At 44.3% G+C, this 18,577-nt stretch overlaps 1 protein-coding gene across 2 annotated transcripts in view; it reads left to right on the top strand.

Annotated features, from left to right (window-relative positions):
* The window catches only part of ADAMTS12 (ADAM metallopeptidase with thrombospondin type 1 motif 12), a 309,194-nt gene that overhangs the window by 279,367 nt on the left and 11,250 nt on the right, over positions 1-18,577 (top strand). For both annotated transcript variants that reach the window (XM_055123852.1, XM_004605602.2), the window contains 4 exons: positions 2,521-2,673; positions 5,754-5,930; positions 9,831-9,974; positions 16,887-17,046. In XM_055123852.1, the coding sequence (XP_054979827.1) occupies positions 2,521-2,673; positions 5,754-5,930; positions 9,831-9,974; positions 16,887-17,046 (634 nt within the window). The remainder of the gene's footprint in view (positions 1-2,520; positions 2,674-5,753; positions 5,931-9,830; positions 9,975-16,886; positions 17,047-18,577) is intronic.

Below are 18,577 nucleotides of genomic sequence, written 5' to 3'. Positions count from 1 at the left end.
GTTCATAAGAAAAATTAGAACATAAGGGAAAGAAGAAATGTAATGACAAAATCTGAGTTCCTCTTTTCAGGCTTCAAATATTTGACTACATATTTGTTTTTCCATTAGTAGAACTAATTACATCTTTTGAGGCATGAGAATATTTTCTCACCCATTTGAATTTTGAATGCACAGCCATGAACTTGTTAAAATAATTTGACAGCTCTGAAGAGGACCTTGTGGCAAAATAATCACATGTTCAAATAATTCTGTATTTTGTGACAATTGATGACTCATCCTCTAGCTAAAGAGAAGTGAAGGGTTAGCAGCTGGTACACAAAAACAACAATACTTTCAATTTGCAAAGTATGTTAAATTCCACACCAAACAAATTCATATACAATCTCATTTTCTCCTTTTGTCAGTCAGAGGAGGAGATAATAGATTAATTATACTAACTCACAAATAGATAAAGTTTTTAGTGTTTGTCCAAAGACACACTTGTCAGATGATAGAACTCTCTATCCACTTTAATCTGTCTCCTGTGAACTTCAGTGCCAATTAAAATTCTTTTGCATAATCAAGACCATTGATCATGATGCTGACTATACATTAACGTAATAAAAAGGTTGATTCAAAGTTTTAAGTTTTTAGGACCCAGAATACAGTACAAGGACAGGGACTTGTATGTGTGAAATTCTAGATTTCAGGAAGAACTGATAAACTGATAGACAGCTCGCCAGCTGCAGAACTGGACTTACACACTGACTCTCAAGGACTGGAAAAGGTACAGAATGACCGTTAGATGGGAACTTACTGTCCTAACATCATAATACAATATCACAAACAATTACAATGCCTCAGTGAGCAACGAGCTTTGTTCTTCAGTCTGTATTAGCTGGGAGTCCTGCCCATCTGAGCTCAGCCTCATGGATCTGGGTTTAACTGGCCAAGCATCTGCTGAGGATCAGCTGAAAGCTGGATTCTCTGGGGTGGCCTCAGTCGGGTCTCCTGGCTTTGTTTCACATCATCCCTTATGATCCAGCAGGCTACCCAAGTTTATTCCATGGCAGTGATGGTCCACCTCCTGAGAAAGACTAAACAGCACCATCCACTGCATTCCGAAGAAAGTCACCAGAATAATCTTGATTCAGGAGCCGGGGGAAGTAGATTCCATCTCTAGAGGAGAATAGATTCAAGGTCCCATAACAGAAGACATGGTTTCAAGTTCCATTTCAAAGAGCAGGGATATGAACCAAGATGGCCACGTGTACATTGATAGTCTATGACAGTGGTCAGTGTACTTCAGCTGCCACTTTCTCTTTTATTTTGTTTTTGCTTTTTTCGGGTCACACAGAGGTTACTCCTGGCTCTGCACTCGGGAATTACCTATGGTGGTGTTCAGGGGACCATATAGGATGCTGGGAATCGAACCCTGGTTGGCCACATGCAAAATAAACGTCCTACCTGCTGTGCTATTGCTCCAGCTCTGCCACTTTCTCTTACATGCATGTATATGCGTACACACAATGGGCACTAGTGAGAAAATGGTGGAAATTTAGAGGAAATGCAATGGAGGCTATACATAGTGAAATAGGAACTATGGAGGAGGCGGAAATGCAGTGACAGAGATGTAAAGCTGGCTTGGATGCCCAACCCATCCAAAGAAACTTTCAAATACATCACTGATGGAATGGCCAAATCCTTCTGCACCGATGCAGTCTCATCACATGTCACCAATGGAACTTCTGATCCTGTGTTTAAATGAGATCAGTGACCTTCAAATAGAAAAACACCCTCTCCTTCTAAAGATGGGTGGTGAAGATGGGATGCGAGAAGCCTAAACTGTGAGAACTAGAGTACTGAATGAAAGAAGTGAGGGGCGGGAGCGGGGCGGGGGGGGGGGGGGAAAGTGAATGTATTTACCAAGTTGGCCCCACCATAAACTCTGGCACTCAAAAAACATAAATAAATGAAAACCTCCTCTGAAGAATGAGTAATAGCTAAAACAAAAGGTGGTTGGTTTATGGCTCAAGCACACAGCTCAGATGGGAGAGCACATACCTTGCATATACAAGCCATGAATTTGATCCCCCACCCTAGCCCAGTAGGTTGTGAGCTTGGCGGCCCCTGAGCACTGCAGGTGCTCTCATGGGTGAGGCATACGTGGCACCACTTGAGTCATATCTGCATACAGCCTCAGCACTGGTATATTTTTAAGAGCTCTCTGTGCAGGGGCTGGAGCAATAGCACAGCGGGGAGGGCGTTTGCCTTGCACGTGGCTAACCCGGATTCGATTCCCAGCATCCCATATGGTCCCCCCTCCCCCCTAGTACCGCCAGGAGTCATTCCTGAGTGCAGAGCCAGGAGTGAACCCCTGAGCATCGCCGGGTGGGACCCAAAAAGCAAAAGAGAAAAGCTCTCTGCAATGTGCAGTTTTGCTGAGAAGTCAACCCCGAGGACCCCTGGCTCCTGAAGGTGGAGGAGGATGTCTGGGAAGGAAACTCACAGCCTCTGTCTCCTCCCCCTTCTCTGTCACAGTGCTCCACCACATGTGGGCTGGGGGCCTACTGGCGAAGCGTGCACTGCAGCACCCAGATGGATTCCGACTGCGCAGCCCTGCGGAGACCCGACCCTGCCAAGCGCTGCCACCTGCGTCCCTGTGCAGGCTGGAAAGTGGGCAATTGGAGCAAGGTGATGCACAGACTCGGCAGGGGAGGCGGCTTCATAGCAGCCTTTGCCGAAATACATTTCTTTCCTTCATTCCTTTCTCCTCCTGCTTTTCTCTGTCACGGCTGGAAAGAGGCTGGAGAGATAGTTACGGGGGGGGGGGGGCGCGGTTAAGGCACTTGCCTTCCATACTGCCAACCCTGTTCAAACCCCTGGCACCACCTATGGCCCCCCCTGAGCATCGCCCAGTCATCCCTGAGCACAGAGCGAAGAATAGCCCCTCAGCACTACCGGGTGTAACCCCCCAAAACAAACACCAGACAAACAAAAAGAAGAAATCATAGACGTGACAATAGACCCCCTTCAAGTTTCACAAAAATCTTAGACCAACTCATATGTTGCCATCTGCCTTGTCTTTCTCTTCCCATGAAACCAGAATGAAACTTCAGTTTGCATAAATAATTGGTTGCCCAGCAATGACCTGTTATTCCCAAATTACTTAAATTGTAGCAGAGTAATTAATAATTAGATATTCATTATTCCACATAATTAAATCACAGCTCATCAGCTGCCCATGAAGCTCGCATACCCTTTTAATCTGCCAGACAATCTGATGCCTCCTTTAGACCTCAGTTTTCTCCCTTAAGAGAGAACCGTTTCCTCCCACACACGAGCACAAGGAGACTCCCTCTGGGTCTCTCTGCCCACTTATTGGCCACGCAGGAGCATGGACTGGCATGTACCTGCTTTAAGCCCCTTTTCCAAAATAAGCCTGGTCTGTGGGAAGAGAAAGAGGTGAGAGAGAGAATCCCCACACATTCCTTGGGGATCTGCCAGTCCCCCACCCCTTCTCTAGTTTTAAAGCATTTTTCTGTCCAGATTGAATGCTGTTTCCCAGCAAGCAATTTTGCTAGACAAATGGCTGTACTTTGTGTTTTACCTGCTTTCTCATTTGCTCCTTGGCTGATTAGAAATCACCTATTTCTCTGCATCTCCTTCAGTGTGGCCGGAAGATGAAGTGGTACGTTTGTTTTGGGGGTGGGAGGGACTGTCTGAGCAGGTGTTGCTTATTCCTGGAAGGCTCCATGAACTTGGATTCATGATGATTTAGGCCATCCACCTGTCCCCTGTCATCTGGCTGCCCCTTTGCAGGTTAGAGGCCAAGATCTGAAGTCAGGAGATAGATACCGCCGGTCAGTCCAGATGGCAGGAGAAGGGGGAGCAGTATTTTGGCATCTACTACTGCCAAAAGGTTTTGAGGCATTTCCTTCCCCATATAGCCCTACCCTAATGACGAGCCCACCACAAAGGAGCCTGATCTCTATGAAAGTCAGACATCTTGACTTTCTCATCAATCAAGACTGCAGGGAGGTGGGGTGGAGCAATAGCACAGCGGGTAGGACGTTTGTCTTGCATGTGCCCGAACCAGGTTTGATTCCCAGCAACCCATATGGTCCCCTGAGCACCACCAGGGGTAATTCCTGAGTGCAGAGCCACGAGTAACCCCTGTGTATCACCAACTGTGATATAAAAAGCAAAAAAACAAAAAATACTGCAGGGAGGTGGAGAGCTAGTCCAGGGGTTAAGCCCTGCGTGCTGCCAAGCCCAGAATCATATAGTCTGCCAGGAGAGACTCCGCCACCCCATCACAGAGCCAGATGCAAAATCCACCCCCGCCCACCGTCCCAAAAAAAGTCTACACTAAAATCATTGATGGAAGGACTGAGAGAATGAAGAGAGTGGCTCTTCCTTCCCATGGCGATCACTGATTTATTTTCTTGTCCAGTGCCAGGGTCTGACACAGATGCTTTATCCCCGAATCACCTCCCCACCCCGAAGTCACAGATCTTGTTAACCCGCCAAGACACCCTCGACTGCCCTTTTCTCAAAAATCCTGCACTCATCTCCAATTCATTTGTCCATCAGTCAGTCTGGAAGGAGCCTCTTGCACCTGGAGCGGTGCTGACCGGAGCAGGGAGGGGTCCATCTTCAGGGCAGGGACAATCGGATAGAAGGGGTGGAGAGAGAAATGAATGAAGCTCCACATGGCACATTCCTGCGATGGAGCCAGTGGCCGAGCTGAAATAAATAATGAATGGGCTTGTTAGAGCACCTTAGGGAAAGGCATTCGAGGAAGGCTTCTCCGAGGAGGTGCCTTTGAAGCTGCCACTGAAAGAAAGAGCGGTGGCGGGCAGGCGGGCAGTATGCAGTGTGGAGGAAGCAGCCATCAGGGCAGATGACTCACAAGCCAAAGAGACTCTGGGGAGCAGGACCAAGAAACCCATGGGTCTGCCTCCATCCCCTCCACCTCCCGAGTGTGGGACCGGGATGAGACTGGCCAGGAGCAGGCTGGTAGGGAGAGAGAGATGCAGGGGAGGTTGTGCAGGGAGTCCAGGCAGACACAAGCATCTGGAATGGGTCTGACCCGGTCTCCTTTGGGGCAGGGATGGAGTAGCTTCGCGATGGATGCACCAACCATGCAGCCCCTCTCATGCTCTGAGGAAGCCAACTGCTGGCAGGGGGAGACAGGGCTGCTGCAGCCTGCAGGTGAACCCCGCTTTGGCTGAGACAGAGGGAGGTAGGGCTGCCACACAGCTGTGTGCACGGGAGGCAGGGAACCTCTGAGGGTGCTGAGGAAAGGTAATGGCGGCTGGAGGAGGCAGGGCAGAGGGGACAGGGCAGGATTTTCTCTCTCTGCTTCTGCCCCTTCCCTTGAGAAGCAACTTGTGCTCTGCATCAGAGAGGAAAGTTTCTCGGCAGGATTCCGAGAGAATGGGCTGTGCCCGGGCAGAGAACTCCACCCCCTGGGCAATCCTGTGGCACTGCAACAAAGACCTGCATCCGGAAACATGTGATTGGAGGATGGGGATTCCTCCCATTCCAGTGCTCACACCCTGTCTATGATAGCTGACTCCCAGAGCCCAGATTTGGGGAGCTGCTTGATCGGGCGAGGGCAAGCGGGGTTCCTGAACAGGACTGACTCTCTCTTCCTCCCCGGGGGTCCAGCATGTTCCGCACAGTCTGTGAAAAGCCCAGCATCGGGACTGGAGGCCTGACTCAGGTCAAGTTCCTTAGTCCTCCCCCTCTTTTCACACACCATTTAGTGCTCCAGAAACTGCAGCGGTGGCTTCCGGCTGCGGGAGATCCAGTGCGTGGACGACCGGGACCAGCGGAGCCTGCGGCCCTTCCACTGCCAGTTCCTGGCCGGGCTCCCGCCCCCGCTCAGCGTGGTCTGCAACGCCGAGCCCTGCACGGAGTGGCAGGTGGAGCCCTGGAGCCAGGTACGGCCCTGTGTCCGCTGGCCACCTTCCCTAGCAGCTGCAGAGGTCAGGGAGGGCCACCCGTGTGACCAGAGTGCTCTGCGGGCAAGCAGGTCCAACACCTGGAAAACTGTCACCCGTGATTTCTCATGCTCGATTATAACCTAGTCCTGCTGGTTATACTGAGGCCTTGGGGTCACCCTAGGGGACATGTGTACATGCACCACTTCGAGAACCACTTAGGATAGAGCTTTTCCTACTTCTGGACTCCTGCAGCTAGGCTGGGGAGTAATGGTGAAATCCTTTCCACACTGAGTCTAATTCCAAGATTCACCTCTCAGTTAAACACCTAGGTTGTTGTAGAAATAAAAATGGTGGGTGGATGCAGAGTGACAGTACATGACCATGTATGGTTCCCTAAGCCCCACTAGGAATGATCCGAGGGCGCAGAGTGGGGACTAAACCTTGAGCAGACACGCACACAGGCACACGCACACACTGAGGGACAGAGAGAAGTGGGGGGTGGGGGGGCGGGGGAATAACTGGGTGTGTCCTCTGAAAGACTTCTGAAAGACCCAAGTTTGAGATGGATCTTTGCTCTGCTTCAGCACATAAAAACAAATTTGTCGTGGTGCAGAATGAGGGTAGAGGGGTTGACGTACCTACTTTGCATAAACTGACCCCTGTTAGATTCCACTGAATATAGTCCCCTGGGCATTATCAAAGTGAGTCCTGAGTGCAGAGCCAGGAGTGAGTCCTGAGCACTGTTGGGTATGGCCCAAACTGTCCCTCCTTCCAAAAAAGAAAAAAAAAGCGAGAAAGAGAAATGCAAGTTTATTGTTCTTTGAAGTATAATGATTTTACTTTACAACATGCAATGAGCTAAAAACAAACTAAAAACCTCTCAAAAGCATCCAGGCCTGGGACTGGAGCTATAGTACAGCGGGTAGGGCATTTGTCTTGCACTCGGCCGACCCAGGTTCAATTCCCAGCATCCCATATGGTCCCCCAAGCACTGCCAGGAGTAATTCCTGAATGCAGAACCAGGAGTAACCCCTGTGCAATGCCAAGTGTGACCCAAAAAGAAAACAGAAAAAATATCCAAGCCTGGTTTGAAAGAAAAGTTAAAAAAAGAGCACAGGACAATGTATGACTGTAGGCTATGAATTTTACCCGTGCTACTTAACTCAATTCTCACAACAACTTGGATGAGTGGCCTGGTTAATTCCATTTCATAAATGAAAAATTAGGTGTTGGGGGTTAACATGAAAGATTTTGCCACTGGGAAAATAAATGGTGGCGTATTAATTCAAGCAAATGTCCGACTCCAGTGCCTCTGCTCTTTCTGTGGCAGGACACTTCACAGAGCGGGCACTGAGGAGAAAGAGTCCATCAGTCACTATTTGAGAGAAGCCCTTCCAGGTGGCAGGGAAGAGAGAGTAGACAACCACAATGGTTGTAGGGTGCAAAGTAAGGGGCGAAGCCTAGCGAGAGCTAATCCCAAATATCTATTCATAGTCCACCGAGTGAGCAAGCAGGCTCATTCCTGAGCACGGAGTTAGTACCTGGTGTTTTCTAGGCCAGTGTCTCCATTGCCCTTTTTTCTTTCTCCCCTGCCAAACTCTGGGATAGAAGAAGTGTTTCTACTCACGCTCAGAACTTGAGCCTTCAAGCATTCTGCATATGCAGAATCCTACTGTTTGTGATGGAGTTTTGATTGCCTTGTCAGAGAAATCATATTTTCAGATTCTCAAAGACAAGCAATCAAGTCTGTTTTCCAGTTCTGAAAGGAGTATATTATTTTCGCTGCCTCAGTACCTTCCCGGAGACCAGCCATGAAGCTGCTCCCTGGCAGCCTCCCACCATCCTCCTTGCTAAATTGCTCTCTTCAGTTCTCAGCAAATCACAAAAGATGAAACCTTCCCTCTAAGGAAACAGGAGATGGAGAAATGCCAAAGTGAGTTGAGTGTTTTTCTATAGCATTGAAGAGGTGGACACTTTTAGATGCCTGCCCTGACCCATCTCTGCAAAAAGGCTGCTTTATACAAAGGTTCATCTGTTTATATCCACTATCTAATTAATTGCTGGGAATCTTCTAAACTCCTTCAGTAAATGTGAGCCAGCCCTGGTTACCTGCATGGACTTCGTGTATCAGCCGTGAGAGTGTCTCGACACTCAACAGTTCTCAACCTCTAGCAAATCAGAATCATCTGGAGGATTTGTCATTGCTACAGCTGGACCCCATCTCTAGAGTGTTGAATATAGAGGTGTGAATTGGACCTGAAGTTTTGCATTGTAGTAAATGGCCTGTAGATGCTGAAGTTACTGCTATGGAGACCATATTTTGAGAACCATTGGTTTATGTCATCATCAGCCCTATATTCAGGAGATAACTTGACCATATGGCCCTGAACCTATAAATCCATATTTATACATGCACAAAAATGTGGGGGTTCTCTTTTTCTCTCCTCACACAGGGTTAGAACAGAGTGAATAAATAGGGAAGAAGGAATCTTTGTTTAAACTTTCTTAGTTGGACTTGTGCAATAGATTACATTGTTATGGAGCAGAAAGAGTTAAATGTATACATTTCCCCTGATTTCTTTGGTACCACCACATACTAGTGCCTGGTATGTGATGTTGGCAGTCATCATTGTTTGGTTCTTGTTGGTACCATGCTATATTTAAGAATTTTCAAACTTAGGGCCAGAGCGATAGTAGAGTAGGTAGGCCTTTTACATGGCCTACCCAAGTTCGATAAGGTCACCTGAGCACTGCCAGGCATAATCCCTGAGTGCAGAGCCAGGAGTAACCCCTGAGCATCTCCGGGTGTGACCCCAAAAGCAAAAAACAAACCAAGATTTTTCAAGCTAATTTTTTGCAATACTCAAAGAACTTTTCAACCATTCTTAGTGGATTATTTAATTTCCTCCTAGGAACCTCATGAAAATAACTCAGTGTATCTTATAAAACTATTCTGGTGAACAAAAACCTGATACTTCTTAGAGTTGTATCCCAATAGACATCCAGCTTGTCATCTTGAATTTATTTTGTGAGAATAACAGCCAGGACATCAGAATAACATCATGAACAAATCTATCAAATTCTCTGCTCTGGAGATGAGCAAATTTAATTTTAAAGCTTTATGTAGTGGGGAGGAAGACTGAATCCCATTTTAAATGGAAATGAAGAAAATTACATTGTAAATGGGTGTCCCCGCCCCCATTCAGGCTGCCTGCCAGAGCTAGTCAGGCATCATAAAAACACCTCAATTTTACACTTTGGTTTCTAACCACTTACATTAACAGGTACACTGCAGATAACTTTGTTTCCACTCTGGAATGACCATGTATTTAAGATTTTATTCCAAATTCCTGCCTGGTGACATACTGTTTGACGGTGAACCATTTGACATCTCCTGATTTGTCTTCCTTATCCTCAGCATTGTCTCAATCAGGCTCCCTTGCTTCTCATCACTTCTCATTTCACCATTGGTGCTTAATAGTACCAAGTGGTGACCGTGAGGAGCTGGACACAGACACTGCAGATGCCAGTCCAGACACAAATGTTCTTAGTGGGGCCACAGTGAGAGTACAGCAAATAAGGCACTTGCCTTGCACTCGGCCGATGTGGGTTCGATCCCTGGGCACCCCATATGGTCCCACTAGCCCACCAGGAGTGATCCCTAAACACTGCTGGTTGTGGTCCCAAGCCAAGAACAAAATGGTCTTAATATCACCAAACATAATGAACATGAGAGTATGTTCCTAACTTAACACCCTAATCCAGCAGGGAGGGCATTTGCCTTACAGGGGGCCCCAGTAACCCCTGAGCATCAATGGGTGTGACTCAAAAAGAAAACAAAAACACCCTGAGGGCTGCTGCGGATTTTTCCTTGACCTTGACCCTGTTATGTATTAGTGTTCCAAGTCCTGTGGAGGTGGCATTCAGGAGAGAAACGTGACCTGTCCTGGGGATCTGTGTGACTGGACGAAGAGGCCCCCGACCACCTCACCCTGCAACAGGAGCCCCTGCTGCCACTGGGAGACCGGGACTTGGGAGCTGGTGAGAGTAAATTACAGTCTCCTTCCTTTACCTTAGTCTGTCCAGAAGAAAACTGTTTGTTTTTCTTGGTTTTAAGAGATATACATGATAACCTTTCAGCTTCTGTATTGCTAAACATAATGCCTAAAATGAGAGAGAGAGAGAGAGAGAGAGAGAGAGAGAGAGAGAGAGAGAGAGAAGAGAGGTGCCCGCCATTAGAAACTAGTGACACTGGTACTAGGAAATTACACTGGTGGAGGGATGGGTGTGGGAACATTATGACTGAAATTTGATCAAAACAGCTTTAATAAATAAAAATATGATAAATAAAATATGTAAATAGATATATAAGCATAAATAAACTAATACATTTATTTTAACACCATGAAATTCTAAAGTTATTCATGTTGGGTTTCAGGCATCTGGTGTTTCAATACCCTTCACTTCACACTTCCCTTGACCAAAGCCCTCGTACCCGTGCACCATTTGTCTCCCACCCACTTGTCTCTATATGAGGCTCTTTAAAAAAAAAACACACACAATAATAAGTTGTTTGTGCACTGTGGTTTGCAGTACTGTTACTTATAGGGTTTCACGATAACACTTTACTGCCTTCAGCACCCTCTCCTCCACCCAACTAAGCACTTCCTCCACCATAGGAGCTGCCTCCTCCCTGTCCTATCTCGAAGCCCCCTCATTGTATGTTTCCTACTGAGCACCAGTTTTCAAGTTCTTTGTTTCCATTGTTGTTGGGCATTTATTATCCCACCATGATGCTTCTTTAGATCCTGCATATAAGAGAGATCATTCTCTGTCGGTCTCTCTCCCTCTTTCTAAGTTCACTCTGTCTGATACTCTCCGGGTCCTTCCATACAGCAGCAAATTGCATGATTTCGTCTTTTTGTATGGTCAGCTACATGCAAAAAGTGTGTTTGTTTTCTTTTAATGACAGAAGCAATACATTTTCTCTGTGAGTGACTAGTGTACCTTACAATGTACAGGGTTCGTTGATTCATAATATGTTTCAGAATATTTTAGTTTTGATTATCTTCTGTTACCTAATACTACCAAGTCTGCTAAATGTTGCCCCATAGCTGACATGTCAGACAGAGTTTGCCATCTTGAACTCAAAAGAAAAAAGATCAAATACCAAAACTATCCCAGAGACACAAAGCCTAGTGAAAATAATTTGGGGTCCCAACACCTATGATCCTCAAGATTTTTCTAGAGCAAATAGGGGTTGATATGCCCCTATCATATCAGGGCTTGAAATGTTGCCTGATTTAGTGAGTGTCAAATGTGTGCTCAAGTGTGGATCAGTTTGACAGATAGTCAGCATGTTTGAGGGAGAGATAAACAAAATAAGTAGATCATAAATGAGGAAAAGGCTTGATATTCTTGAAAAGATTACTTGTTGTATAAAGTAACACTGTTGGTGACACTAAAAACAAAAATTCTTTTGTCAACTGAATACATTCTAGAATATGTTCTCAAGGCAAAATCTACAGTAATGCCAGGGAAGCCAGAGTGTTAGAAGAGGAAGGCAGGAGTGAGGTGGTGCCTTACCAGATCCTCCACATTGTCTAACCAACCGCCGGTTCAATCAGAAGCATCTGATAACTCATTCTCCAAAGAGGGCCTATAAGAAACTCCATAAACAACTACCATCTTAGGACATTTTTTACCAGGCAGGAAAAAAAAAAGGAGTTGAGCTACTAGCTACTGTCTCCCAGGATGGTTGGGAAAAGTGCCCCCATTCTTCAGTGTTGCCCACGTATGGATAATGAATGGGTCCCAGCTTGTATTACATCACATTGATGACCAGAAAGCCCAGACTCAGAAGCTGAGAAGCACATGAGGTGTAGAGCAATGAATTTTCTTTCCTGAAGTTGGTTGCCTCAGATGAGGCCAATGAAAGGACCAACATCTGGGAGAGAGGGGCAACCAATAAGACCTCAATCACTTGACTCTTGACTATTTATATTAGTAAAATAACTTGCTGCTTATTTGTGTTACTGTAAGTTTGTAGCTGTGTAATTTCATTACAGCTGCTCACCTGTACTCTGAAAAAATCAAAGGCATATTGACACTCACTCCAACCCAGGAAGAAAGCTAATTCATGACTGCTAAAGGAAAATGGTATATTAATCACTTCATCTGCTACTAATATAACACATACTTCATTTTATTTTCATATCTTGAAAAAGTTCCTAGTAGACAAAGAAAAATGGTATCAGCCATTGCCTTGCCGGACAGTTCCACACTGTTTTCTATGGTGTCCCTATTTTCATTGGCATCTCTACTGATTCTAAATGAGTTGTCGATGCCCAGTCTGGCGTCAGGGCAGCTGCTGGCAGTATATCCTGCTAAACTATCTGCAAATCTGATACCCAAGTTCCACACTGCTCCCGTGAGGGATGTCAGCAACAGAAAATATGATGTGCAGTGGTTTGATTTTATAGAAGTGTGGTTTAATACCTTTACATTTGGGCCTTTTTGAATAGCTCCCTTGGAAAATAACTTTATTTCCCATCTATTAGAAATTCATACATTTGAAAAAACAATTTTTTCATCCATCTTTTGATCTGAAAAGACTGTGCCCAGAAATGGAAGGATGGGATGCATTTCATGGTTAGACTCTTTATATCCCCTGAGGGCTATATAACAATGTAAGTATCATTAATCAAATGAGATGCAGTCAATAGAGGAGAACATCCGACACAATGTGAACAGTTAGGAAAATGTTATAAATCTGTGCCCATTCATCATGCAAAATTACACACAAAATTTAAAACTACAGATAAACACTTCTCCTTGTCAATCGCCATTACTCCTAGCACCTTATCATTTGTTGCGAAGGAAAGCTAGACAATTCCGTTTTCTTTCTGGCAAGAATAATAACATTCACCAAGTAAACATGATAATATTAATAATGTATGAGCCATATTGAGCTCATAAGTCACTCACTATGAAGAGGAAATTGTCAAACATATCTCATATCCTCATATCCCTCAAATAGAGCAATCTGTTGTTCTTCATTTTGGCATTAGGTGCCCTGAGGTTATAAATGGTGAGGTTTTGTGGGATGATTTTTGTTAGCCAAATTTCTAATCTGTTTAGTTATAATCACCTGTATTCAGTTCAAATAAAACATTTTAAAGTCAGTGAGACTTAACACAATTAGACTATCTTATCCACCAATTAAACTTCTAATAATTGAGATCGTAAATCTACCATCAGGTATAACCTGGGTGATTATAAAGGATGCTCATTGACATATAGTTTATAATAGCAATTCCCCAAGATTGGAGTTTTAGGGGATTTACAGATAACTATTTATTGGAGGTGAACATGAGTGATAGTTTCCTTGGAAGAACCATGAATTAAGAACTTATGAGTTGTTCCTATTAAAGAAGAGGGGACATGGCTAGTGATTTTTGACACCAACTTTTGAAATTTCTCCCGACCTCCATGATCTATTATAGTGAAAAAGACAAATTACAAGTTCAAATGAGAGATTTGTGGATGAACTAAATAAATGCCTTTGTTTTTATTTCCAAAATCCCATTAAATTAGCAAAATAAATTTAAATAAAATTGCACAAACTCAAAAGTTTAGATCCCACTATCAAAGACATGTTTATGATAGTGGGATCTATACTTTTTTGGATCAGGTAACCAAACTTGCAAGTGACTTTCCCTGCCGGAGAAAGCTTCAAACTATAGTAGAGATTTTCCCAGGTACTTCAGAAAGGAGGACTGAGAGGAAGGAAATAGGAGTCGGATGAAAGCTTTTAGAGATCCATGTAGTTGGATCTTTCGATGTTTTTCTACATCCTTGCTATACCCTGGAGGTTCTTCTCTCTGGAAGAGTGAATCAAAAGAGACCTAAAATTAGACACAGTTAATTGGTTTTATCTCTCCCATAATTAAGTAAAATTATATACAGTGGTATCTCCCTTCCTTCACTAGCACAAAAAGGGATTAGCCGACAGAGAATATTTTCTAAATAACAGATCTCTTCCTGATGGCTTTCTATATAGCCACTTGTTAATAACAACCACCCATGAAATACCATCTTAAATATTGGTCTTACTGCAGTTCAAACATAGAGCATTCCTATTTTTTTTAAATAAATTTATTTATTTTTAATTAATGAATCACCATGAGGGTACAGTTACGGATTTATACACATCTGTGCTTATGCTTCCCCCATACAAAGTTCGGGAACCCATCCCTTCACCAGTGCCCATATTCCACCACCAGTAAACTCAGTATCCCTCCCATCCTCCCCAATCCCATCTCCCCCCCACCCCACCCTGTCACTGTGGCAGGGCATTCCCTTCTGTTCTCTCCCTCTAATTAGCTATTGTGGTTTGCAATAAAGGTGTTGAGTGGCCCCTGTGCTCAGTCTCTAGCCCTCATTCAGCCCGCAACTCCCTTCTCCCACATGGCCTTCGACTACATTATAGTTGGTGATCCCTTCTCTGAGTTGCCCTTTCCCCAGAATGTGAGGCCAGCCTCCTAGCCATGGAGTCAACCTCCTGGTAGTTGTTTCTACAATTCTTGGGTGTTAATCTCCCACTCTGTTATTCTATATGTCATAGGTGAGTGCAATCTTTCTATGTCTGTCTCTCTCTTTCTGACTCATTTCACTTAGCATGAAACTTTTCATGCCGATCCACTTAAATAAAAAATTTGTGACCTCCTTTTTTCTAACAGCTGCATAGTATTCCATTGTATAGATGTACCAAAGTTTCCTCAACCAGTCATCCGTTCTAGGGCATTCGGGTTTTTTCCAGATTCTGGCTATTGTAAACAGTAGAGCATTCCTATTTTATATGATTTAGTAGGACTACTTTCAGATAAAACAGTAACAATGACGGTCCTCATTCCCCTGATCCTGAAAGAGCCCCGAATACACCATCGGGCTACACTAGCATGCAACAGGAACAAATGGAGACATTACTGGCGCCCGCTCAAGCAAGTCAATGAACAATGGGATGACAGTGATACAGTGATATTTTCAGATATCGGGAAAAGTCTATATAAATGATAGTCTTAAGATTCCTGGAATATTGAGATAACCTATGACATTTGAGAAGAGGGCCTCAGAGACACAGAACATGAAGGGAACAAAATACCTAGAACTAAACTCTTCAGGGACAGGACTTTTTAAAAAATTTATGTGAGAGCAACAGCAGAGAATACAAGGATAACCAGAAAAAATGAAGTAACAGTAAAATAGTAATTTCAAGTGAAGGCTTGCAAAAATAATGTGAATAAATCTCAAAATAAAAGACAAGGTACAAATTAGATGACTGGAACAGAAGGTTCAACATCAAAACAATAATATTTAGAAAATGAAAGGGGGGAATGGAGATAGATAAGGAGACTTGCAGATTATTATCACACACACAAAAATGTTCTCAACTCTTGAAGAACATGAGTCTGTTTATTTCATTAAATCCTGAAATAAAAAAGGAAAAGGGTAGAAGAGCAGGATCTGTTTCTATATCAGTAAAGCTAGAAAACAGTTTTTTTACATGGTGGTTAGGATATTCCCTGTGCATATCCTTAATAGGAATGGCACTTGCCATGTATTAATGGTAACTACAGGTAGACCAGTGTTACCTTAGTTGGGAGGGAAAAAAAAAAAGATAAACAACATCAAGAAAGTTTTATTCTGAATGTGACTCAGCAGTAAAGCACTTGCCAACACACATGTGTAAAGGCCTGGATTTGATCCCCAACACTGAAATTAAAAAATTATTCGGTGAATATGTTTACATTAATTATAAATCATCAAGTAGTTTCTCCCTTTTTGTATTTTTCCATCTGATTTATGCTGTTTGCATGGTAAGCCTTCCAAAAATCCAGTTTTTAAGGAATCTATACTTTATAGCTATTTTACACAGAACAAATACTTGTCTATCACCAGCTGATCCTTGGAATCCAGTTTTCTTAATGGGCCAGTGTTAAACGAGAACAGTTGGCCTTTTACTGGACACCTATACTCTGGAGTTTCAAGACTGAATGAGATCAGGGCTGGGGATAGTATAGTGGCCCGGGAGCTTCCCTGACATGCAGCTGACCTAGGCTCAGTGTCTGACACCCCATATGCTCCCCCAGTTTCTGCAAGGAGTGACCTCTGCACTCAGGGCCAGGAGTAAACCCTGAGCAGTACTGGGTGTGGGACCACCCCACCAAAAAAAGACTGAGTAAGGCCAATGGAAGTTGTGATCAACCTATTTGGGGTGCTCAATTCTGCATAAGGAATTTTTTTTAACCTAGAACTGAGCTCTGTGAGAAGCATTCCCGTTCCTCTTTTCTCCATGATTTTCCTCTTCTGCTTCCCTTTTTATCCAACTTTTAGGTTTGAAATTTTTGTTTGTTTGTTTGGGATCCATGCTTGGCTGTGCTCAGGGCTTCCTTATTCTTAGCTCTGTGCTTAGGGGTCATTCCTGGCTGACTCAGGGCAACATACGGGGTGCCAGGGATCAAACGCCAGATCAGCCATGTGCAAGGCAAGCACCCTGCCCACTATACAGCTCTCCAAAACTCAAATTTTTCAGTTTGTTCTATAATCCTATTCTCACACTGGACTCCCAACCCTAAATCAAGACGTATTCAAAGACACTGATTGCCTGAAACCTTAGGCCCACGATGGGCATCTTTTATTTCTATCTTGCTCATACGTAAGTCAGCCCATGTCCATAATTTTCAGGGAATAATGATAAATAAAGTTGAATTAGTTCCACACAAACTGCAATAGAATTTGCATCTCCTGAGTATTGCTTAGAACCTTTATCCTAGGACTTGAAGGCTTTCTCATCCTTGAGATGTGACCTTCTTAGTCGAATATCTGCTCTCATTTCCCCTGTGATCCTGGGGCACATCTCCCTCTGACTCTCCCACCCACCCTCTCTTCCAGTGCTCCACTTCCTGTGGAGGGGGCCTTCAGAAGAGGACTGTTCGCTGTGTCTCTTCAGAGAACAGCGAAACTGAAGACCATGACCAATGCACGTGTGATCATGAACCCAAACCTCCAGAGTTCCAGAAGTGCAACCAGCAGGCCTGTTGGAAGAGTCCTGGTGAGTGAAGGTGGGGGAATAGGTAGGGTGGCTCGGTGGGAGGGGCTTGGGACACAGGAGCATGGGGCACCCTCTGACTAGCTGTCCTGCCCATTCCTGAGCAATAACTCATGATGCTCTTGAGACCCATCAACTTGTGGATGAGCAAGCTGTTTGGGTTTTTGAATCCAAATTCCTTGAAAGAGCACCTTAATCTAGTTCCCCGTTTCAAAACAGCTTCACACTGGCACCATAACATACAGAGAGGTGGGATCATTTGCCAAAGGTTTCTTAGAAAACATTTCTACAATGCTCACAGTGGGAACCGAGTAACCATCTTTGTCAATCAAACACTGCTTTTCTGTGATCCAGTTTTATAGAAAGAGATTCTGAGGTACATATTTATATGCAAGAGATTCATTTAAAAATGTGTTCCCTCATGCCGGCTAGTTCAGCCCTTTTGGAAAACAGTATGGACGACTCTCAAAAAACTTGAGGTTGAGCTCCCATTTGACCCAGCAATACCACTGCTGGGAATATATCCCAGAAAAGCCAAAAAGTATAGTCGAAGTGACATATGCACTTATATGTTCACCGCAGCACTGTTTACAATAGCCAGAATCTGGAAAAAACCCGAGTGCCCTAGAACAGATGACTGGTTGAAGAAACTCTGGTACATATATACAATGGAATACTATGCAGCTGTTAGAAAAAATGAGGTCATGACGTTTGCATATAAGTGGATCTACATGGAAAGTATCATGCTAAGTGAAATGAGTCAGAAAGAGAGAGACAGACATAGAAAGATTGCACTCATCTGTGGAATATAGAATAATAGACTATAAGACGAACACCCAAGAATAGTAGAAATAAGTACCAGGAGGTTGTCACCATGGCTTGGAGGCTGTTCTCTCATTCTGGGCAACTCAGAGAAGGGAACAGCAAGTAAAATGTGGTTGTTGGTCATGTGGGGGAAAGATGATGCGGGCCAAATATAGACTAGAGACTGAACGCAATGGCCACTCAACACCTTTATTGCAAACCACAACACCTAACCAGAGAGAGAGAACAAAAGGGAATTCCCTGCCATAGTGGCAGGGTGGGGTGGGGGGAGACGGGACTGGGAAGGGGGGGTGGGATGTTGGGTTTACTGGTGGTGGAGAATGGGCACTGGTGAAGGGATGGGTTATCAAACTCTGTAAGGGAGAAACATGAGCACAAAAATGTATAAATCTGTAACTGTACCCTCACGTTGACTCACTAATTAAAAATAAACTATAAAAAAAAAAAATGTGTTCCCTCGGGCCAGAGTAGTAGTACAGCAGATAGAGCATTTGCTTTGCACATGGCTGACCTGGATTCGATCCCTGGCATCCCATATGGTCCCCCAAGCACCACCAGGAGTAATTCCTGAGTGCAGAGCCAGGAGTAACCCCTGAGCATCACTGGGTATGACCCAAAAAGAAAAAAAAAATGATGTGTTCCCTGGAGAAACCTGCAAAGAAGGTAATCAAGTATGAAAAAGGAGGAAACAATTCTGAGTGTGATCTCA

The sequence above is a fragment of the Sorex araneus genome, chromosome 1, assembly GCF_027595985.1.
Source record: "Sorex araneus isolate mSorAra2 chromosome 1, mSorAra2.pri, whole genome shotgun sequence".
Classification (NCBI taxonomy): Eukaryota; Metazoa; Chordata; class Mammalia; order Eulipotyphla; family Soricidae; genus Sorex; species Sorex araneus.
This window is presented reverse-complemented; position numbering and strand designations above follow the sequence as displayed.